Source organism: Rhinolophus sinicus, linkage group LG11, assembly GCF_036562045.2.
Source record: "Rhinolophus sinicus isolate RSC01 linkage group LG11, ASM3656204v1, whole genome shotgun sequence".
Classification (NCBI taxonomy): Eukaryota; Metazoa; Chordata; class Mammalia; order Chiroptera; family Rhinolophidae; genus Rhinolophus; species Rhinolophus sinicus.
This window is the reverse complement of record NC_133760.1, coordinates 46,468,673-46,491,986: the sequence shown is the minus strand read 5'-3', so window position 1 is coordinate 46,491,986 and position 23,314 is coordinate 46,468,673. Positions and strand designations below refer to the sequence as shown.

The 23,314-nt window shown below is 46.3% G+C and overlaps 1 protein-coding gene and 1 long non-coding RNA gene across 4 annotated transcripts in view; one reads left to right on the top strand and one right to left on the bottom strand.

Annotated features, from left to right (window-relative positions):
- LONP2 (lon peptidase 2, peroxisomal) overlaps positions 1–18,267 on the top strand; it is a 63,637-nt gene extending 45,370 nt beyond the window's left edge. The window contains exons 12-15 of the mRNA XM_019731868.2: positions 8,110–8,252; positions 14,301–14,508; positions 14,928–15,118; positions 17,857–18,267. Coding sequence (XP_019587427.2) covers positions 8,110–8,252; positions 14,301–14,508; positions 14,928–15,118; positions 17,857–18,078 — 764 coding nt within the window. The 3' untranslated portion in view covers positions 18,079–18,267. The remainder of the gene's footprint in view (positions 1–8,109; positions 8,253–14,300; positions 14,509–14,927; positions 15,119–17,856) is intronic.
- LOC141567524 (uncharacterized) lies at positions 17,656–20,803 on the bottom strand. Of its 3 annotated transcripts, none has more exons than XR_012490214.1 (3): positions 20,272–20,803; positions 18,479–19,572; positions 17,656–18,228 (listed from the first exon to the last, which is right to left on the bottom strand). It is a non-coding gene; the product is annotated as an uncharacterized LOC141567524 (long non-coding RNA). The 3 variants fall into 3 exon arrangements; XR_012490213.1 differs by lacking the exon at positions 20,272–20,803 and having other exon boundaries at positions 18,479–19,281; positions 19,388–19,722; XR_012490212.1 differs by lacking the exon at positions 20,272–20,803 and having other exon boundaries at positions 18,479–19,722.
- Positions 20,804–23,314: the final 2,511 nt, after the last annotated feature.

The following is a 23,314-nucleotide window of genomic DNA, read 5'->3' as shown; positions in this document are numbered from 1 at the left end:
GCTTTGTAGGTAAACTTGAAAGAAATTGTATTTGGTAATATTAAGGTTATTTTATCGTCCCCAAAATAATGAACGTATTGGCAGAAAGGACTTAAAAGACTTTCTTGCTAGTGTGAAGGTTTTTCTGGGCATTTGATATTTGATCCACACAGATTTCTCCATTACAGCTGGTTCCTTTAAAAAAAAAAAAAAAAAAGATTGAAAATATGCAGGCACAAATGCCTTGCCGCCGTGGTCAGTAACTTGAATCTCAGTTGCATTTAGCACACTTTCTCTGGCTGGGAGCATGGTTTTCTGGAAAAGACTAACGTGCAACTGACAGCACAAATTATACGGTTGGAAACATTCAGGTTTTTCTGATTTGTTTTTAAAATACTTTGTTTTCCCCTTTCTGCCTTCCCAAGAGAAGGTTCTCAGATGCATTGTATCCAAAGTCGGTTTAACTCAGAGGAAGAAATAACAAAACCACTTACAATCTTAGCATCTCAGCTCACTTTTTAAAGTAGACTCAGTTCAGGGGGAAAAAGAAAACCTCCGTCATTTTTATAACTGCACCTATGCAGATCTCATCGCACCTGAACCGGGGTCTGGAGCCACATATACACCCACGTGTGCTCAAGAGTAACGTGTGAACATGCTCCTTCATTGGTTCACACACAGCCTCTGCCCGCAGCTGTTACTGCACCCCCTGCACATGCTCACAAGTACAGTTCAGCAGAACAGCCTGTCACTTTGCTCCTGCTTCAGAACTCAGGAGCCCAGTGTGGTTGGATTCAACTTGCAAGGAAATTTTTAAATTATTCAGTAATGCTTTTTGTTACATAATTAATTTTACTGGTTAAAAATGTTTGCTTGACAAAAATCAGCGTTATTGAAAACTGAGTAATTTTTTGGCAAGTCAACTTAATAAGTATTTTGATGATTTGTCCACAGATGTTACTAAGCTTGAAGAATTAAATAGCCCCAATTCGGTTTAATATTTGTTACAGATCAAGAATCGGGGGCCCGGTTTCTTACCCAAGATTGTGCTCCATGAATGTTAGTTGAGTTACGGTCTGGGTGGTGGTATCGTTCTGCCTAAAAGGCATTCCAGAATGAGGGGCAGCTACAACTGGAAAGGAAAGTCCGCGTTATATTGTCGTGGGTCTTGAATGCAACTCTTAGAAGTTAGGAATTTGCTTAATTTGTGAAGAAAAACTAGTGAAGAAATTTAGGTCTAGAAGCAGTGTAATTACACCAGTGATTTAGAAAAACTCATTTACAAATAGTGAATAAAATGGATAGTGGGAAAGCTAGATAGAGAACTCAAATTAGTAGGCTGTTGTGATAATTCAGGCATGAAGGATAATTGTCATTTAAAAACTTCCTGGAATGTGCTTCCTGAAATGCCTAAAATGTTCTCAGCATTTTACGTATTTACTCATTTAATCCTCTAATGACCCAACATCCTGTGAGGTGTTGTTTTTAGGCACAAAAGATTGTCAGGTTCCCAGGATTCACAGCTAGTTCATGTCAGTCAGGATTCTAACCTAGGCACACTGGGCGGTTATGTTATGCTTCGGTATTCCTGTCTATCTATATCCATCATCCACGTAACGACTATGTGAAGTGTGGGTACTGTTTCTGTCACTTCAGAGGAGGAAGTGAAAGCTTAAAGAGATTCGGGAAGTGAACAATCCAAAAAGGAACTTCAGAAAGCAATTCCATTTACAGTAGCATCTGAGAGAATTAAATACTTAAGATTAAATCTCACCAAGGAGGTGAAAGACGCGTATGCTGGAAACTACAAAACATTGCCGGAAAGAAATTTAAAAAGTAAATGGAAAGATACGTGTTCAGGGATAGGAAGACTTAACGTTGTTAAGATCGACACATTCAATGCACTCTCTTCCAGAGAAATGGAAAAGCCAGTCTTCAGGTTCATGTGGAATTGGAATGGGCCCCAAATATCCAAAACCATCTTTAAAAAGAACAAACTGGAGGACCCACACCTCCTGACTTTAAACTTTCTACAAAGCATCAGTAATTCAGACAGTGTGGTGCTGCAACAAGGACAGTCAGACACATCAGTGGAATAGAACAGAAAGGACAGAAGTAAAGGCTAATGTATGGTCAAGTGACTTTTAACCAGGATGCCAAGACCATTCAGTGGGGAAAGGAAAGTCTTTTTAACAAATGGTGCTGGGAAAACTGGACACCCACATGCAAAAGAATCAAGCTGGACCCTTATACCATATACAAAAATTCACTGAAAATTGATCAATGACCTAAGCTTAAGAGATAAAATTATAAAACTCTTTGAATAAAACATGAGGGAAGATCTTCATGACATTTGATTTGGCAATGACTTCATGGATATGACACCAAAAGCATAGGCAACAAAAGAGAAACTAGATAAATTGGACTTCGTCAAAATTAGAAACTTTTACCCCAATAAACTTTAATTTAAAAAAATAAAAATAAATAATCAAAAAAATTAAAAACTTTTGTGTAACAAGACTATCAAGAAAGTAAAAAATAACCTACAGAATGAGAGAAAAAACTTGCAAATCGTACAGCTGATAAGAGATTGATATCCAGAAAAAAACAACTCAATTCAAAAATGAACCAAGGACTTGAATGCACATTTATCCAAAGAAGATAGACAAATGGCCAATAAGTACACGGAAGGGTGGTTAACATCATTAGTCCTTAGATAAATACAAATGAAAACCACAATGAGATATTACTTCACACCTAGTACCAATGGCCATAATAAAAAAAAAGTGGAAAATAACATGTGTTGGTGATGATGTGGAGAAATTGGAACCCTCGTGCATTGCTGGTGGGAATGTGAAATGGCACATCTCCTGTAAAAAACAACTCATCGGTCACGAAAAAATGAAACCTAGGACCACCAGATACCCAGCAGTTCCACTTGTAGGTATAAACCCAAAAGTGTTGAAAGCAGGGACCCAAACAGACAGCAGTGCTCATGGCAGCTTTTCTAGACTGGATTTGAGGTGGGGACAACAGGTGCCCTTGGCTGGGTGGGAGGAGGGGTCCTGTGCTGTCTGCTCCGCCGTGGGCTTCCAGCAGTTGGTTTAACCTCCCCAGGTCTCAGTATTTTTTAGTGTGAAATGGACGGTTGGACCAGGGCTTTGACTTTCTGCTCAGTTTTTTAAATTTTGTATGTCATGGTTCCAGCCTACGCTCCTAGAATTCCTGGCCTTCCCCGCACTGCGCCGAGCCTCAGAATGAGACCTGGACATTTCCAGGGAGCCGCTTCCCTGGATAGTGTGTTAGTTAGTGTGACAGAAACAAGGAGTATTCGTTTCTGGGGGAGCGTTAACCCCATTCTGGGCCTGGTTTGATCGCTGGCTGGTGTGTGTGCACACCCGTCCTTCCTCCTCCCTCCCTGCCCCACAGGCAGTAAAAAACTGCTCTTTGTGAAAATGAATGCTTTTTTTCATAATCTCCAGGGGGTTTCTCTTGTCACCATACCACAAAACACAGCTTTTGAACACCCGAGACTGGGCTTGACAGTGAGGTATATGCTTCAAGGTAGCAGAGCATAGACAATAGTAAGTGGTGACTCACCTTCCTGTCTTGAGTGTAATGATTACAGGGGACCCAGGGCTGTCCGTGCTGAGGCGGAGTTTTGTTCTGCCACGTTCTGGGCAACTGTCGGTGTTGGTAGCCGCTTTGTGTTCCTGGCCTGCGCTAGCTCCGTGGGGTGGATCACCTCTCAGGAGACGCCATTTGGTGCAAGATTTATTCGAAAAGCAAGAAACTTTTTTTTTTAACAGAAAGCTGCGGAGTTTCCTAAGAAACTACATCCTTCCGTCCTTCCCCCTTACCTCCCCTCTTCATAGCTTTCTTTCTCCCTTGCCACGGTGACTGTGGCTCTGGGGCCTGCTTCCATTGAAACCATGTTCCTCTGGCAGAGCGAAAGGGGTGGAAAGGAACACTTGCTCGTGCCCAGGGACAGCTGCTTTGGGAAGCCTGATCTCCCTCCTGAGGCGTTTGGGGCTATAGAATGTCCTTCCCTAACAGTAGTGATGCCCTCACTCCAGTCTGGCTGAGCGGCGCACCCGGGGCACCCCCACGTCTCCCTCTTGCTCCGCCAGCAGCCTGTGCTGCTGTCATCCCCTTGGTGACACGCTCCCCATCCTGCCTGCCTCCTGAATTAGACACAAAGCAGGCCAGTAATACCGAGGAAGGAGCTGGGAGGTACCTCGGGCAGAGGAAACCGGCTGACACACACCTGAGTTCCCACCCATTTTCGGAACAATTTCGTTTTCTTTTCAGTGAAGAAATAGTTGAAGAGTGGGGCTGAGCGAGCTTATTCTACTCATTTTCTTTTTCCATGGCCTTTCTTTTCAACCTCCACTTAATCGCACTTTATTACTTTTAAGAGTACACTTCAAAAGTGTAAAGAGAATTTTACTCCACGAATAATAGTAATATGTATTATAGTATAGGGCAGCGTCTGGAGTCCTGATACCATTTTCTTTTTTCTTACATATATTTCATTGCTGTGACTCCCAGCAGTGGTGTGACTGTGGACAAGGCCCTGTGTGGGGTTCTGGGTGGAACGAGGTGGTAGAGAGCAGTTTATTCTCTTCTAATGAAAGGGGCTGTGAGGTAAGACACGTGAGTCTTAGAAGTGTATTAAGTATTCGTCTAAATACTAGTTCCTCTCATCTCTACGTAGGAAAGATTTAAGCATTCCTAAATTCTCCCAGCTACTCTCAGCATACTGTAATTATTAGGGTTTTACTGATTCAAAAAGCAGATACAAAGGACTGTGACTGTTTTCAAGGCCAACTAGGAAGCCAGAGCCAGAATGGGAGACTGTGGTTTGCTGGCTATTTCATTCTGTAATCTTCATCTCCTAACTCGGGGAGTAACTTCTGTAAACATTTTAGATTGTATCATTACATTCATTCTCATGTATATTTATAGTATATTAGCAAAACTCATGCCATGGGAAATTTTATACCCTCCTCTTTCCTCAATTTGACGTTGTTTCAAAAGAATTTTCTGACATTACTTAGAAACACTTGGAAAAAGTGTTAGAGTCTGTATTTTATCAGGTGGCTGTACCACAGTGTGCTTAACCATATTCCTGATGTTGAGATTTATATTGCATCGAACGTGTGCTATTACACATAGTAGGACCGCAGTGAGTAGCTGTGTTGTTGTCTCCAATGTCCGAATAACAGTTGTCCTCAAGGACACCTTCCTGCAAAATAGAATCACTGGGTCTGAGATTTTGAATATTTGGGAGGCTTTCAGTATATTGACAGATGGCTTTCCTGAAAGTTTGAACCAATTTATATTTCCATAAGCAACAGTGTTTCAGACAATCTCGTTAACATTGATCTTTGTTGTTTCTTAAACTTGTTTACTAGTTACTTTATTTTGGTAACCAGAAAATGGTATCCTGCTTTTAATTAAATTTCACTTCTTGGTGAAATTAATCATTTTTTCATGTGACATCTAACCGTTTGTTAAGAACCACTGTTGTGCCCCAGAGCGAGAGCCAGACAGAGAGGAAGAAAACGTTGCGATTCCAGTAGGAAGATTTGTGGGGCAGGGGCCATGTTACATTGAGAAACAGAACTTTTAAAATTGTTCTTGTTCGCCTGGCCTGGAAAAATGCCTCTTGTTAGATAGCGTGTCAGGTATGGGGAGGGCCAGCGGGGAGGCCTGGGGACTCGGGCTCTGTCCCCTCTCAGTGCTGGTCCCTGTGGCACCAGAGCTGAGCAGCCCTGGAAAGCTTGTGCACGTGAGTCAGAAGGTGCGGCTGTAAACTGGGCCTCGTTCTTGAGTGACATCTTTGTGAGATGATGTTTTACTTGTTTGTTGTTTTAATGAGGAATCAAAGTGTGGATTCCATGAAAATCTAGTATTTCCTTAGTCTCACTTTCCATTACACAAGGTCCAGTGGCTGATTCTTAAAATCCAATGCTAGCCTGTCTTTCCCGATCAGCTGGCACCATTTCTGACTCAAGCTTTACTTCTCTGGGCTTGTGTTCTAATGATGGAACACCTTGAAGCACAGATGAGTTCTAAGTTTATTGAATTTTTCATAACACAGCTGCTGTGCCTACAGCCTGAAGTAAATTGCCATCTTTTCCATGATAAGGTCTCGCTGCATTAGAAGTGGCTCTCCCCGCCCCACTCCCTTAGTGCTCAGAGCACCGAGTTCACTACTCCACTGGGAAAGGGCTGCACGTCCTAAAGCATTGGTTACGTAATTGGGGTTGGCTCTCACCCATCCTGCTTTACTCCCTCCTGTGACAGTGGACGCCAGGCTGTCAACAGAAAAGCGCATCACATAGTGAAACAGGCTAGAGAAACCCACAGCCTCCTGCGTCGGCTAAAGTTTCCGAGGCCTTCGTCTTTAGGGTGCGGTAACCTTACACAGATAGTGCCTTTCTGTCTGTGCGTTAATTTTAATGAAGCAGTAACGCCTGCTTTCTGTTCTGCTCGGGATCTACATGTAGTGAGCTGTCATCTGAGTGCCTTCCCACCCTTGGCCACCGACATTGCTTAGATACGTTACGAACAGAAAATCTCCCATTTCCACAAGCTATTGAGTGACCCAGTAATTGCTAGATTTTGTGAAACAGACAAGCACTCTAAGAAGTTGGAAAGATCAAGTGACATTGCAGAGAGAGGACTGTGAGAATATGTGTAACTCAGGATCTACACTTAGGATGCAGTATGATGCTGCCCTTCGCAGTCTGCAGAGGATTTTCTCTCTAACTCTCACGGGAGTTCTGCAGAGGTGGTGAGAGGTGGAATGCTCTGGATACGGTCAGAGAGCCAGCAAGTGGCAGGAAACCTGAACCGCTTTCTGTTTCTCTCTTGTGTCAGTCACGTGACTCAGTCTTGTAGAGGAGCCCCATGGGCCCAGAGGAGAGGAGACTGACCTTCATCTGAAGGTCACGCCAAGGCTGTCATACCCGGAGGTCACTCAGGCACACTCCAGGATGTCTGCAGTTATCGCTGCAGTCTGCAGTGAGGGTCTAATATTATTAAACATATTCAGTAATCGCTTCAGGAAGGAAAGGTGTTCGTGAAAAACAGTTTTTTTAACTTCCATGAGCTATCAGAGCGGGAGAATCGTAACAAAAATACTTAGATGTACAATGTTAGGTGACTTTATAATTATTATATGTTGTGTGTGTATATAAAACATTTCCAGAAGGAAAGGTGTGTGTGAAAGGGTAATAAAGATAGTATTTTAAAACATTTCATGAAATAGTACAAGAACCAGGAGAATTATGGCAAAATTAAAAGAAAAAAGCTAGGAGTGAGGAAGAATAGAGCCAAATATTTCCTACATTTTTGAAGCCTCTACTCTACTCATTTTAGATTTCTGTCTCCCGACTTAAGTAGCATTTCTCTTTACTCAAACTGGAATTACAAAGACCCTCAGGAAACGTGGTCTCCTCGGTCAGTTGGTTCCTGCTCCCCGCATGTCGGGGCTCAAACCCACACGAGTCAGTATTTTGACAAGTTGTCCCCAACTGAGGCTCTTAGGTAGGTAAGGAAATAGTCCGTTATGACAGGGATTTTCTCTTCCCAGCCTGGCACTGCCAGTTATATTTATTTTAATTGGAAAATGATAATCTTAGAGTTGAGCTCTATGATTACAAAAGTGGTATTGCTTATATGGGTCCTACCGGAAACAGGACATCTGATGGGACCCCTCTGAAGAGGGAATTTAAAAGCTTGGGTTCCGTGTCTCTAACCGAATTGTACAGGTAGTCTACTGCATTTGACCCTTGACATCTGGCGTCTACAGGCCATTAGTTGACAAGTGCCAGGCATTGATCTTGGCTAAAGAATATAATGGTTAAAAAGAAAACAGCAAGGTCACTACCCTCCTGGAGTGAAAAGTAAGTGAACAGGCAGGGCATGATGTCACCTCACGGGGCTCTTGAAAGACTAACTCTTCTGCCTGAGTCCCAGGTGCACGGGCGAGGGTTTGTGCCTTATAAATGCATAAAGGCGACTGGACTGCTGGTGTCACGGGTGCTCTCAGGGGTGTCCACTGCTAATGAATTCCGAAACCTGCCAGTCCCTGGGAATTTCTAATGTTTTCTCTCTCAGGTTGCAGAGAACACGTCTTAGAAGACCCAAAGGCTGAATCGATCGGGGACGCCACTGACTTGGCCCTGCCGCCGGAAATGCCCATCCTGATTGATTTCCACGCTCTGAAGGACATCCTTGGGCCCCCAATGTACGAAATGGAGGTACTCATTCTCATGTTTACGTTGGTGCACACCAGTTTCCTCGGGGGCTGCTTAATAGATTGGGGAAGAAGTAGAATTGGGTGTTTCAGCATCTGGAGTTTGCCTTACAGTTGGCAACCTGCTTTCTCTGTGCTGAGTTTTAGTGCTTACGCTGATAATACAGCTTTTCAGAGCCCGAGACCCTGGCTATGGCCTCTTTCGGAAACGCAGTGTGATCTTCCTCTGCCGTCTGGTTCCCGTGTCAGAACAGTGTCTCTGACTTTCTTCCTCAGACATTCTGCATGCCTCTTGTATGTGCTCTAATTAAGGATTTCTCTGTGCTGTCAAAGGCTTGGGGGAAGGAAGTAGGGAAACAACCACGCACAACATACCTGGAAAGGTGAGCCTCACTGCAGCTTCAGACCGCTCTAGTGCAGGTCCAGGTGGCGTCCTCCAGCAACCATTGTCTGCTTGTCAGGACTTCCTTTCGGTTAAACCCACGGACAGGTGTAGCCCTGTTTCCACCTTTCTCCCGCCAGGACTGAGTTGAGGCAGCTGGATGAAAACAAGTGTTTGAATCTGACTGCTGAGGCATTTTGATAATTTTATAGGCTGCTTCTGTGAGCTTTTATTTACAGGGTAGTTACTAGAAAAAATGTGTTTCATACTTCTGATGGCTCACATGTGGGGAATGAAGGAAACAGCAGTGAAAGGGATCTCCAGGGTTCTGGCTAGAGCGACAGGACGTGTGTGTGGCAGTGCCATTCACTGAGATTGGAAAGACTAGTGGGGGGGGGGGGGTGAAAAGGCAATTGAAAGCTCCATTTTGAACATAAGTCTGAAAACCTGTGAGGCATCTGAGTGGCTACCCTTGGACGTGCAGCAGCTCACTGCTCAGAGGACAGATCCGAAGTGGAGATAAAACTCACAAGAGTTGTCAGAAAATAGAGGATCAAGTCCCAGAATGTTGAGTTCACCCAGGGAAAAGTACGTGCAGAGAAGAGCAGACAGAGCAGACTAAGGGACAGCAGTCAGGTAAGGGGAACCGGCTGCTGTGCTCCAGGAGGAGGGAACGGCAGTGCTGTCTGTTGGATTGGACAGCGTGGAGGTTGTCAGTGGCCTTGAAAGTGGGGGTTCGCAGTGGGTGGTGGGGATGGTAGTAGACTCAGGAGTGTCGAAGAGAGAATGGGAGCTGGGGAAATCAAATTAATGAGTAGGCAGCTCGCTTCTGAAGTTTGGCTGTGATGACAGCGAGAAATGAGGCAGCTGGAAGGGAGCGTGGAGGTCAGCGGGAGTGTGCTCCGTGAGAAAATCCAGAAGGGAGCAGGACTGATGTGCCTGGAGGGGGGTGTCCCCAAGTCTTCGGGAAGTGACACGGGGTGGGATCCAAAGTGTGAGGGAGAAAGTGGTCTGCGCGAGGGTGCCCGCTGCGTGTACTGAAGCCGGGCGCAAACATGGGTTCTTCCCAAGGAAATGACGAACGATGGGTCAGAGGTGTTTTTCGTTGCCCAGAGAGAAGGAAGCGAGGACAGGGCTGCTCTGTAATGAGAAGCTGGTAGCACTGACGGTCTTGAGTACAAGTGAGCGTGAAGGATCAGAACGCGGAGGTTGAAGGTCGGGGAGCGGGTGTTGGAAGCAGGTTTCACAGGAGGTGTGGTATCCCTTGCTGACAAGGAGCTGGAAGAGGCTGAGTTCAGGTGAGGAAGCTGCTCGTGGAGTTGGGAGGGGGTTAGAGGGCTCATTGGCTGCGGAGACTCAGGGCAGTGCTCAGGGCGCAGCTGTGTGTGAGGAAGACTAAGCCGGCTCCCCAGGGCCCAGCTTGGGGCAGGGAGGCGGGATGGGCCCTGAGAGCAGCAAGGCAGCTTCCTCACGGGGTGACTACATGGCTGTTTGCAGATGGCTGTAGAATTGGGGGGTTCAGGGACACAAAGCTCCCCCACTGTGCCTGCTGCGTGCTACAGAATGCACACACATTGGTTCCTGCAACCAGCAGACTCCCTAAAAAGAAACAGAGCTACTGCCCCCAATCACCAAAAATGAAATCCCTGCTATTTTTAGAATCCTGCTTCTGTGCCTGCATTGAACCACCTTACACCAGCTTTGGTGCTCTTTACTTTCATGATGACGGGTCTGCCAAAATGCACTGGTACCAAAAGTGTTCCTGACCTTGAGAATGACAGTGAGGAAGAAAGGTGATAGGCACGCTTGTATTTAAGAATTACATCCCCTTAGAATTCTGTAAACTGCTTGAAAAATGAGTTCTAGGAGCGTGGTCTAAATTTCAAATTTAGGAATAGTATCTTAAGTTGCCTTTTCAAATACAGTCAAGTTTCCTAAAGAAACAAGACCAGCCAGACCCACTTTTTAAAAAATACAGTAAAATGAAAGCTCTCCCTGCAGGCTGAGAGGAAGAGCGGGTCCAGTGCAGGCATCTGGGTTCAGGCCAGGTGTGGGCACAGGGACGCGTCACTAACTGATCTGGGCAGTTATGCGGTGGCCGTTGGCAGTGGTAAACTCAGTGACAGTCACTTTTATTGATTACACGAACATCTTTGGGGGGGAATGTGAATCTTGTCACTTCCATTTTCATCCTAGTGAGGCCTCCACATCGTTAGATACATATCCTAGCGTCCCAGTCTTGCAGTTGACAAAAAAAAGAGTTCCTGTTTATCTCTGGTGACAGTCTTAAACTCACAGATGGTAATTGTAGTGACACAAACAGTCAGAGCAAGTACGCTCCAGGCTTTCCAGGATACATTTAACTGTCAGCCTCTAAACCAGCCATCCCAGCCACAAGTGCCTACATCCTGTCCAGCCTGCTCACCCCAAGACTGTCCCCCGAGTATGCTTTGCTCTGTATTGGCTTCTGACAGTGGTGTGTGCTTCTCGGGGTCACTGCCCTTGTAAGAGAAGAAGAAGAATGGAGGGGAAAGAGGCCAAACGTGCAGATTTTAAAGGCATCCTGAACAGAGCGCACTGAGGTGAACCACAGGATCCCATTCAGGAGACTGGCCTTTGAGACAGAAAACCAGGCACCAGAAATGGGCTGTGGACACGCGCAAGCCGCCCAACAGAACCACGGCCGTAAATGCCCCTGCGATTCAGCAAGCTGCGCCCGCGCCCCAGAGGGTGGCAGAGATGCGCATGCTTGGTCTGGCCAGGGCCCCACCACGAGCTCGCTGGGCAAGACAAGGCCCCGCTGGGAGGGTCTGAAAGCAGCGGCGCTTAGCAGTGCCAGATCAGGCCAGACGGGCTGTTGAGTGCTGCTGCAAGAGGGCAGGGCGGACCCAGCACCTCTCCAGGGAAACGTAACCTGACATCCCCTTCTTTAAATGCCACTGAAACAAATTCACAACTAGAAAAACCAAATATGCATGAATTCAAGGCTTAGGATCTCAGCACAAAGACTAAAGAAGTTGGCAGATGGGTGGCTGCTGTGGTGACAGCCCTGGCAGGAGCGTAAAAAGTGCTGCATGAGCTGTAAAGGGGACTAATTTACAGTGTAAACATCACTACAGAACCAGCCTGCACACACAGCACAGCCAGCTGACAGCTCGGGCTTCGTGCTTGGCGTGGAACCGTTCTTGTCCCGGAAAGACCAGTGTCATTCACGTCTTCAGTCCTTGGCCCCTGCTGGCCTCTTACGGTGGCTTCCTGGCCCTTCTCCGCCCAGAACTGCTCAGCCTCTCCTCTGACCCGTGCCTCCTCAGGGCTCTGGAGATACTCTGTTGTTGTACTCCCCGTGTGGGAGTGTAACCGCCTCTCTGTCTCATGTCCCGGAGCCTCTGGCGTCCCGGAGCTGTTCCCTCTTGTACCCCTGGACCTGTGACATGCGGTGGAGCCGGCTCCATCTGGTGGAGCCCTGCTGAAGGGTCCCGCTCTTGGTCCCTCAGCCGGGGCTGCAGTAGCACAGGACAGGTTAAAAACACCAAGTGTTGGTCAAGGCTTGGAAGGGACACGCAGAAGTGTACGTCCTTACTACTGCAATCAAATGTCACTTTTTTTAATCCATCATAAGGGAAGAACGGTCTGAAATTGGCAGTGATTAAACACTCAGATGCTCCTTAAATACCGCTGTCACTGAAGTGTTGATGCAACCATGAGACATCGTCTGGTATTAATTAGGTTTTCGTTAAATATTTGAAACACTTTCTCGGTCTACGTACTTACGTGATAGAATGCTTTGAACAGATTTAGTTAACAGGTGAGGAGACTGAAGCGCAGAAATACACCGGTGGGAAATTGAACAACAAAAGCGAACTTGAGATCCTGACGTGCCACTTGGCTGTCATGGGAAACATCTGAGCGTCAAGCCTGGGCCTGTCCTGACGCATGGAACCGATGACCCCACCAAGCAGTTGTGGAATTAGACACCGATAGAAGTGCGAGTAGATAAACAGTTTTGAAATGACTGTGTTGGATCCTTTACTGAGGAAGGCTGTAAAATGGTGTTCTGTGCAAAGGGGTTAAATGAAGACGGCTGGAAACGGCGAGGCAGGAGCGTGTGTCTTAGCCGTGAAAGTCACGTGTACTGGCATTCTGGTTGCTTCTGAGGGGCCAGTGCATGGAAACCCAGTACTTGTTTGTTTCAGAACATGTGCCCTTGAAGAGCAGGACTCCAAGTCGAGTTCAAGCTTCCTTCCTTCTTCGGTAACTGTGAGCCTTGATCAGAGTCTGGGTTTGAGAGGAACTCCACCCACGAATGTTGTTACAGATGTGTCATTAGTGACATCTCCGGTTACTATTAGAACCCTCACCATCAAGTTATGTGGTAAAACAGGAACTTCTAAAATCCCACCCAAACTAGATGTCATTAAGGCTGAGAACTGACTTGGTTAGATAAAACAGGCCTTGTGGACACGTATAAATGGTTGTTTCTGTTCTCCTTTGCGTGGTGATCTTCTGTGTCTCTCCTTGAGTAACCACGGGCGGACGAGCGCCAGAGCAGCGGGGAGAGTCTGGTGTTCCGTGTCCCGCAGCCAGCCCTGCGCTGTGGCCTCCAGTCTCTGACTTGTCACATGCAGTCAGTCAGGACTCAGCTTGTAAAATACACAACCAACCCCCCACATAGGCTGTATGTTGGCTACTCAGAGCTTCATGGCTGCCACCTGTGATTTTTAGAGGACGTTTTAAAATTTAAAATCAGGGTTTCCACCAGCTAAGCCCCTCGGGAAAGGAGTAAGCGTCAGCAGCCCGAAACTCGGGCCCCAGCCCCTGCTGCTCCTTGCTGAGGAAGTCGCCTGGCGGTGGGAACGCGTCGTGTTGGATGAGTGCTGGCTTGATGTTCTGTGCCCAGGTCCTCTGATGCGACAGCTTCTATAGGATAAGAAATGCTGAGGCCACAGGGTGCAGTGAATGTTAGCGTGACGTTCTGTTGTTCCTTTATGTGTCTTCATGACTTGGATGTGTTCATCTGTTTGGCTCATCGCTTAGGCTCGTGATCGCAGGTGACACATTCAGTTTGAAGTGGCACTGAGGCAGCATGTGGCCTGCACACACACACACGAGAAGGATCCTACAAATCACGTGGGACTTCAGTGTCTCCGCGGCGGGAAGAGAAAGTAAAGATGAGCAGCACAGAAATGAAATCGAGGGGCTGTCATGTCTGCCTTCACCCTCGGCCTCTGGAACCAATATTTCCGAAATCTGTGGCAAAAAGAGGCTCCCACTTTCTGAAACACATTCATGACTCCTGAAGTGAACTTAGGATCTGGAGTATTTCTAAATGTGCAGCCAATAAAAGTGTTCAAGCAGACAAAACAGTTAGATTTGTTCCTTGACTATTAGGACACGTGTAATTCGATGTGGCTCTTAAGAATCGGTTATTCGTGACTATTTTAAGGTAAAATTGCTTCGGATAAATGCCAGAGGAAGTTCAGCTTTTTTCTGGCAGGAAGCCATCCATAGTAAGTGGTCAGAGTGACTCCAAATCCTGCGAGGTGATAAGCACTGGGGGTGTGGCTTCAACTTAAGCCCTGGAGAGAGAAGTGGCCCCTTGCATTTGGGTCGTCAGCCTGGAAATAATTGCTCTTGTTGACCTAATGGATCATTTTCCTACTTGCTCTCAAGGTGTCCGAGCGCCTGAGTCAGCCCGGAGTGGCCATAGGTTTGGCTTGGACCCCCTTAGGGGGGGAAATCATGTTTGTGGAGGCAAGTCGGATGGATGGCGAAGGCCAGCTAACTCTGACCGGCCAGTTGGGGGACGTCATGAAGGAGTCTGCCCACCTCGCTATTAGCTGGCTCCGCAGCAACGCAAAGAAATACCATCTGACTAATGGTGAGTGACCGGGCCCCGGGTCAGACACGGCTGGGAGCCAGGCGGAAGGAGCCTTTGGGCATGTCCAGGTGGCATGTCCCAGTTGTGTGATGAAAATCAAGACGAGCTCTGAATGATGGGTTTACACACCTTCACTAAAGCACAAACCTTGTTTGAACCCCATGGAAATTCTAGTTCCACGTTAGGACTGTCTGTCGAGTGCCTGAACTGGACACGAAGTCCAAGCCTGCGTTTTGTTGTTAATCCTACTGGGAATAGAAAGAAGCTTCTAGACCCACACTCTAGTTGGACTACCCATTAATATTTTGAAGGAGTCATTTACCCAAAACATTTCATTTTTCTCTGAGATTTTCTTTTTTAGGAGAAAAATAAAATAGGTTTAATTTTTCTACATTAAAATCCTTTTTCCCTTTTTAAAGCTTCTGGAAGTTTTGATCTTCTTGACAACACAGACATCCATCTGCACTTCCCAGCTGGAGCTGTCACAAAAGATGGACCGTCTGCTGGAGTTACCATAGTAACCTGTCTCGCCTCACTTTTTAGTGGGCGGCTGGTTCGTTCAGACGTAGCCATGACTGGTGAAATTACTCTGAGAGGTCTTGTTCTTCCAGTAAGTATGAAGAAACTTAGGAGGGTGGCTTTTTAGTTTTTCAATTTTAAATTTTAATTAGCCGTATCGTTAAATTGAGATTAACAGTGGTTTGCCTTCTTCCTGTGAATTCCTTAGTTTTAAATACATACTAAATTTTTATACCTGTAACTAATTCACATTTTTAAATTATGATCAAATGAAAGAAAACTGACAGTTTTCCCCATGTTTCCCCCTCTAAGAATTTAGACTTGCTAACGAAAAAAGGGTCATTCTGGTCATCAGAAATACCGGTTATTCAGGTGAATTTGAGGCTTTGCTCTAGGTAGCAAACTGTTAAATATCTCACATAGGTATGAAATAGCAGAGCAGCAATTTTCAAACTTTGAGCCCAGTTCTCACCTTTTGAAGTTCCTGGGAGGCCACCTGTCCTCCTAGAGATAAGTTAGATTACTGTCGTTGATGGATTTATAGGAAAAAAAATGTAGTATAAATGGAAACTGCAATAAAGACTGCCCATGTCTGGTTGCTAAATTTGGAAAACATTCTATCCAGATGGGGCCATATCCTAAACTACTTACAAAAACCTGATAAAATACATAGAACTTGGGGGACCATTTAGGGCTGTGAGTCACTGGGTACCTGTATCAGTCCACAACAGAATTTTGGCAGGTTCATAGCAAAATGAGAAAAAAAGGATGTCTTTATTGTAAGAGCATCTTTATTTTATGAGGTAATGATGAAAGCAGATCATAGAATCACCAATTAAAGTCACTAAAAAAGCTCTCAGTTCCCCAGTTAAGTCAACAAGTGCCGTTCTAAGGCCTCATGATGCCCTTCCTGTAGGTCTGTCCTCAGAAGGAACGGCTGACCTGTCTTACCTTACCCTACTAGGGCAGGAACTGTCTCATTCCAGGTGACAGGAGTGGCTAGTACTAGGTGTGCTGAAAAGGACACGATCCAGTGCTTTACTGACCATGAACTAACTCCTCAGTTTCCTCGTTCAGGATACAGGGAATAAATTCTAACCCTCAGAACTGAGTGGGGAGTCATCAGCCGGTAGGTCAGCCGCTTCTGCAGCATCCAAGTGTCCTGGTTATGAACCTGGAGGGAGACCGCCTTCCGAGCAGGGATCTGGGGACGCGCCTGCTCAGAGCCAGGGGCACAGGCAGGAGTGGGAGCAGGTGGGGGGCAAAGGCTTCCCAGCCGGCAGAGGGGGTGCTGCAGCGGCCGAGAGGTGAAGCCGACCCGCGGCATCTGCTCAGGCTGGAGAGAACAGAATGCAAGAACGGGTATGACAGCAGCCAGGCCTTAAGGCTGTCGTTTTAGAATGGGTCAAAGAAAACAGGCATCGGAAAACAATCTGGCAGGAGTTCTAGCAAACAGAAAACGGTATAGAACAAATTACCAAAGAAATAATGGAACGTTTCCTAGAGCTGAAGGTTCTCTTCAGGTTGCAAGGGCCTACACCACGTAGGAAACAGGTTTCGTCCCCGTGACTTTTCAGATCAAAGGGAAGCTTTCTCGTCGGTCTCATCCGTGCGTGACACTGGATGTACAATACCTTTTACACTCTGCAGGAAAACTATTTAAATCAGTGTTGTATACACAGCTTTACTGTCAGTCAAGTATGAAAGTGAAACAGGCGTTCCTTGCATGGATACGCAAGGAATCCATTTATCTTACACTTTCTGAAGAAGGTCCTTTGAGAGTGCACTTCAGCTGCATAAAGGAAAAACGTTGGAAGATGGCAGTGGGATCGGGATGGCAGCTGTGCCGGTGGCCAGAGGCTCCGAGGGCTGGCTCCCCGGACTGCACGTTCTAGGTGTGATTGGCAGCTGTTACCTGCTGCTGCATAACCCCCACCCCAACAGTGAGGTGCGTTGTGCTCAGGTTCTGTAGGTGAGGAATTCGGCAGAGGCTTAGCTGGGCTCTGCCGACTCAGGGCTCTCCCGTCGTGCAGTCAGCGCCCAGGCTGGCCATCCGAAGGCTGACCGGGGCCGGGGGGTCAGCTTGCAGCATGATTCCCTCGCATGGCGGACTGATGGGTCCTGTCGGCAGGAGGCCCCAGGCCCCCACCTTAGGGCTTCTCCACAGTCAGGCACGGCAGCTGGCTCCCCCAGGGCCAGAGATCCGAGGGAGATGAGGTGGAAGCGCTTACTGTTCCTGACTTACCCTGGGAGCCAGAGCCGCTTCCACCACCGTTTCCTGTGAGCCACGTTCAAGGGACGGGGAGCTAGACGTCACCTTTTCAAGGGATCACTGTGGACATATTTTAAAACCACAAGAGCCTAGATCCTTTCGGGATGTTTCTTCATCCAGGGGCACAGAGGTGAGGCCCCCCTCCCCCCCGTACGGAAGTCACCCCAGTACACTAAGCTAAGCTCTGTAGGGAGGGGTTGGCGCTTTTCCAGAATCAACCGACAGGCAAGATCGTTGAGTGCAGAATGGAACACAGATGTGGCCTTGGTGACATAACAAGGCGTCAGGGACACAAGAGGTGCTTCCTATCAGAAACTGAGCCTTTCCCCCCATGAAAAAGAGGAACTATAACATGATTGAAATGCAAAGAGTTTACTGTGCATTGACCTTTTTAGAGACTTGCCTGGCTCTGGTGGAACAAAGTGGAAGGGGATTTGGATGCTGTAAAATCGCCGTGTGAGGCGGGCGGTGAGGCGGGCGGCCCGGGGCTGCTCGGGGGCTGCTCGGGGGCTGCTCGGGCTGGGGGCGGCGCGCCTGACGCTCTCCTGTCCCCGCAGGTGGGCGGCATAAAGGACAAGGTGCTGGCAGCGCACAGAGCGGGGCTGAAGACGGTCATCGTGCCCCAGAGGAACGAAAAGGACCTGGAGGAGATCCCCGGCAACGTGCGGCAAGACCTGCGTTTTGTCACGGCGAGCTGCCTGGACGAGGTTCTGAACGCCGCTTTTGACGGCGGCTTCACTGTGAAGACCAGACCTGGGCTCTTAAACAGCAAACTGTAGGCTCACATCTCAGCATCTCAGAATTGTAGGTCACGAAGTGCCAAGAGGTCCCGACACGGTGACTTGTTCACAGCAGGGGGTGAGCAGGGTGCCCTAATGATTATGTCCTAATCACAGCAGGAACGAGCCTCACTCAGGTGGCTGTGCTTCCTGCAGAAATGGTAATTTAATAAATTGGTGAAAATTCAAGTCATGTCTTGGGATCATTCCCGTCCCCGGAAAGCTGACGAGCGCTGGTTCTCAGGACGGGCCCAGAACAGAAGCCTGTGCCCTGACAACTTGTTCATTCTCACCCCAACACCTTCCGTATCACTCGGGCGCTGGCCCAGCAATCGGTTACTAAGCCCTTGGGGGGACTGGGGCGCAGTCGAGGTCAAGACTGTCACCGTAGCAGACTCACCTGTAACTGCTGCTGAATCCTGGAAACAGTCACTCAGAGGGGACCTGGGTAGATGAGAAGAGAGCCAACTGTTAGGCCGTGGGAGCAGAGGCTTCACATGAGGTGACGTGTGAGATGAGGGCTGCACGTCACTACAGGTCCCTTCTCAGGCCGAGGGAAGTAGCACTCGGCACGATTTACACCGAGCAGAGCAGCAGGGGTTAGCACACATCACAGACATGCTGGCCCTCGGCCACCTGTCATCTTAGGAAAAAGTCTGGTCCCCAGAGCCAGGCCGGGGTGGTCCCTGCACTGTTGTCCTGACCCGCCACCTCCCCGTCTAGTCTGTTTGCCTGGGCCGGTTCCCAGATCTGGTGGCTACCCCACGTCTCCTCCTGGGGTTCAGTCCAGGGTGCCAGAACTGAAGCCAGCCACGTCTGCGCACTCGCTGGCTTGCTAGCTCCATGCACTTTTTGGTTCCTAGGTCTCACCTTAAGATGCAAATCCCAGTTCCTAAATCAGTTATTGTGAAGATTAAGTTAGGATGTAATGTGAGGCAGCACTGAGCAGTTTCTAATGACTATTCCAGCCAATAACAGACTTAAGAATCTCGTATTTCAAAAGAGAAGAACTATATAAGGATACTGAGGAATTTCTTCGATGGGAATGGGGTCTGCGAGTTATCCAAACACTGCGCAGCCCTGCGAGTCAAGCCTGACTGTTCTGGAAGACGCGTCCAGAACTGGGGCTCGTCGGCGGGAAAGGGCATCAGCACATTGGCCAGCTCAGCACTACTGCAATTCGGTCATTTCTGGTCAGTGAGCCTGCAGGGGAGGAAAAGAAACTTCATTTTTCAGCAACGAGAGGGAGCCAGTCCACACCCAAATTACTGTCTTGTTCCCACCCAGCACACTGCACAGTGGCACTGACCGGTAGCCTTTCAGAGGCCTGAATAGGCAGCTTGGTATTTGCCAGCGGCAGCCCGGGCTTGCCGCACGCCTTTCTTTTCTGGAGGAGCTGACAGAATGTCTGGCTGTGCACGACACCAAGTATGACCGCCATTTCTCTAGCACTGGTTTTCGTTTTTTAAGTCTAGGCTCTTTTATTCACTTGTCCTTTTTTATTGTGGAAAAAGAACAAAATGTACAATTTCAACCATGTTTTAAGTGTATAATTCAGGGACACTGACTATATTCACAAGGTTGTACAACCCTCACCACTATCTATGTTCCAGACTTTTTCATCATTTTAACCTGAAACTAACGAGCAAGATCTTCCCACTCCTCCCTCCCCCCAGACCGTTACCAGGATTACCCACCATTGTATTTTCTCTGAACATGCACACTGGCAGGTGGGGACGATGACAGAGGCTCTAGCACTGCAGTCAGTCCACAGGTTTCCATGTCACTATCTGTACCTTTCCTGTATAATCTACATACATGACTACAGTACTAGTTGGTAGGTCATACACTCAATTCACCCTATTACTGTGTTTCCTTGAAAATAAAACCTAACCGGACTATCAGCTCTAGTGAGTCTTTTGGAGCAAAAATTAATATAAGACCTGGTCTTATTTTACTTATTTTACTATAAGACGGGGTCTTATATAAGACCAGGTATAATATAAAATATAATAAATATAGAATACCGGGTCTTATATTAATTTTTGCTCCAAATGACACATTAGAGCTGATTGTCTGGCTAGCTCTTATTTTCAGGGAAACACGGTATGTCCTGACCCCACTCTAATTCCAATGGAGCAGCCACAAACTGGCCCCAGCATAGCGTTTTGTTTTTTAATTTGGGTGACTTACCAATCCTTCCGTTCAGGAAGCTGCGTGAAATAAAATTCCATTAGCAGACTCATTGCAGGTCTTCCCGGATATAAAGAGCCGTAAGCTCCTGGGGGGAAGGCAGTGGGGGTGACACAGGACTGAGACTTTCGGGGAGCAAAATACAGCCACTCATGGAAGCTTCAAGTTTGCAGAAATGTGGGCCTTAAAAAAAGGCATACATGTTAAGTTAAAATTACTCAAAGCACAAGGGGAAAAAAAATCGTTCTGCAACAGCCATTAACATATAAGCTGACCCATGATTTCAACTCAGCAGGACAAATTCATATTTAAGAGTATAAAAGCAAAAGAGCAGAGTGAAAGTGTATCACCTATCCCTACCATCTGCAGTCCCCTGAAAGAAAACACCCCGACACCAAAAGAAGGGGCGGGCATTAACAGGAGAAAGTCGAATATTGATCATAACCAAGATGAGGCACAAAAGACCCCAAATCTCAGATGGACCAAGAAATACAGCTGTAGGGCCGGCCCGGTGGCTCAGGCGGTTAGAGCTCCGTGCTCCTAACTCCGAAAGCTGCCGGTTCGATTCCTACATGGGCCAGTGGGCTCTCAACCACAAGGTTGCCAGTTCATTTCGAGTCCCGCAAGGGATGGTGGGCAGCGCCCCCTGCAACTAGCAACGGCAACTGAACCTGGAGCTGAGCTGCGCCCTCCACAACTAAGATTGAAAGGACAACTTGACTTGGAAAAAAGCCCTGGACGTACACACTGTTCCCCAATAGTGTCCTGTTCCCCTTCCCCAATAAAATAAAAAAAAATTTAAAAAAAGGAAGAAATAGGTCTATAGATCTCAACTTCACCAGAGGCCAAGATTAAGACAACCTAGAAGAAATGTCGTTAACAAATATTAAAATGTCAACCTTATGAGCTGTCAAACACAAAATTTACTATCTTAATTTGCACAAATTCATAAAATAATGAGGTTACAGTGAAATGGAAAATCCTTCAGTTATTATGTCTACTGGAACCTCTCCAGAAAGCAATGATAAAAGTATCAAGCAAGACCTTAAAAAAATTAAAAAGGAGCCCAAGAATATAATCAAAAAACAGAGAAATGTATGCAGGTTATTTATAAATAGCCAAAAAATACCTGGACAAAATGGGCAGAACAAATATCCCACACATAAAGAAACTGGTTAAAATTAGTCAGTCCTCACAAATCTACCCAAAATGGAGTTTTTCCAAGATTATTAAAAGTGCTAAAATGCTTAAATGTGTGGGGATGTGAAGGGATTACATAATTATATGATCCAAGATTACATAATTTCAAAATAAATGTGAAAATATGTAAATACACATAAAGTACTAGAAAAATAAAAATATTCATAGTCTAAATGGAAAAGTTATAGGTCTCTATTGCGGGTGCCATTCTCTCACGTCCAAAGTCTATATATTGAGCACATTTGTAAAAATGTATTTTTAAGATATTTTAAAATGTTTAAAATTTAAAATAATTTTTAACAAAATGCTACACCTCCACCGAACTATTCTGTACAGTTGGGCCTTGAACAATGCAGGGGTTTTGACTCCCCTAGAACTTGACTAACAGTCCACTGTTAACCAGAAGCCTTACAGGTAACAGTCCTGTTATGTGTATTATACACCGTGTTCTTACAATGAAGCAATAAAGAGAAGAAAATGGTAAGAAACTCCTAAGGAAAATACATGTACAGTACTGTACGTATTCATTGAAAAAGATCCACAGGTAAGTTCAAACTCATGTTCAAGGATCAACTGTGTATTAAATGAGGGAAAAACTGCTTTTCTAAACACACATGCGTTAACAGGAATAGACCTGGATATACATTTGGGGCTGACCTGTGTTCCCTTTCTCCACAAAAAAATGGTTACATAAGCACATATTTAACCAATTAAAAAAAACAACACTTGCGTAGGGAAGAGACTACAGAGTCATAACTGAAAATGGGAACAGCAGTTACCTGTGATCCAGAATTGGTGGTCGGGGTGAGATAAGGGGGAAATCCAAAGTAATTTTAACTGCCTCTCGTTGCGATACCCATGAGCCACACAAATGAAATGATCTTTGGCCATCCGGAAGGCAGTTTCAGAATCTGGCCGGCTGCCTCAGGGTAGCTAGCAACAGTTAACTGGGTGGTGGTGGTTAAAAGCATAGCTAACATTTGTTGGGTGCTCATTCCGTGCAAAGCACTGTACTAGGTAACTTCCTTCCTTGAGGTGGCGACCTAACTCACCCCATTTTCTGCACTAGGAAATGGCCAGGTCGCACAGCCTGTGAGTGGGTGAGAGCCGGGCTGGGCTGCGGTCCCTGAAGTCTGGCTGCTCGGCCCAGGTCATAATCACCAGGCTGTGGACGTGAACTCACCTGTGTTTCAAGGAGACAGAAAGTGGCCGCATTTTCACTAACCAGTCTCCTAGTAGTTGTGAGAATCGAAATGTAAGCAAGAAGGGAAGAAAGACTATATATAGTCCAGAGACCGTACCCATTCTTATGCTGTACTTGACAATAAAATTCTACTACACTTCAAAATACAGCACATTGCTTTCTGCTATAAAGAACAAAATTGAACAGGAAAATAACTTTGGATTTTAATCAAACTTAGAGCTAAAGCAAACACAAAAGAGTTTTTAATTTGCCAGATATTCTTTTAATGAGAATTATAAAAGACCAAAAACATTTTTTTGCAAACTGCCTCTTTTTAAAACAAATGATTTGCTTTTAATTACAAATACCGTGTTAAGATGATGCCTTCTTTTGCAAAACCAATAAATACAAGAACAAATTTTAAGCATGTGATTTGTCCAAGATATTTGGGGGGGGGGGGGGGGAGAAGAGCCTGATTTTTATTTTTTTCAGTATTTTTTAAAAAATCAGTATACCCCAATCTTTCAAATAAGTTTGAAGGTATGACTCAACTGGAGAAAAATAGAGAGCAAGACAGAGACAGACCAACCATCTTATAGTGGCTGTAAGCAGCTTCTAATGATTCTTCCAATGTTACCTTTCCTTGCTGGATCTCTGGAA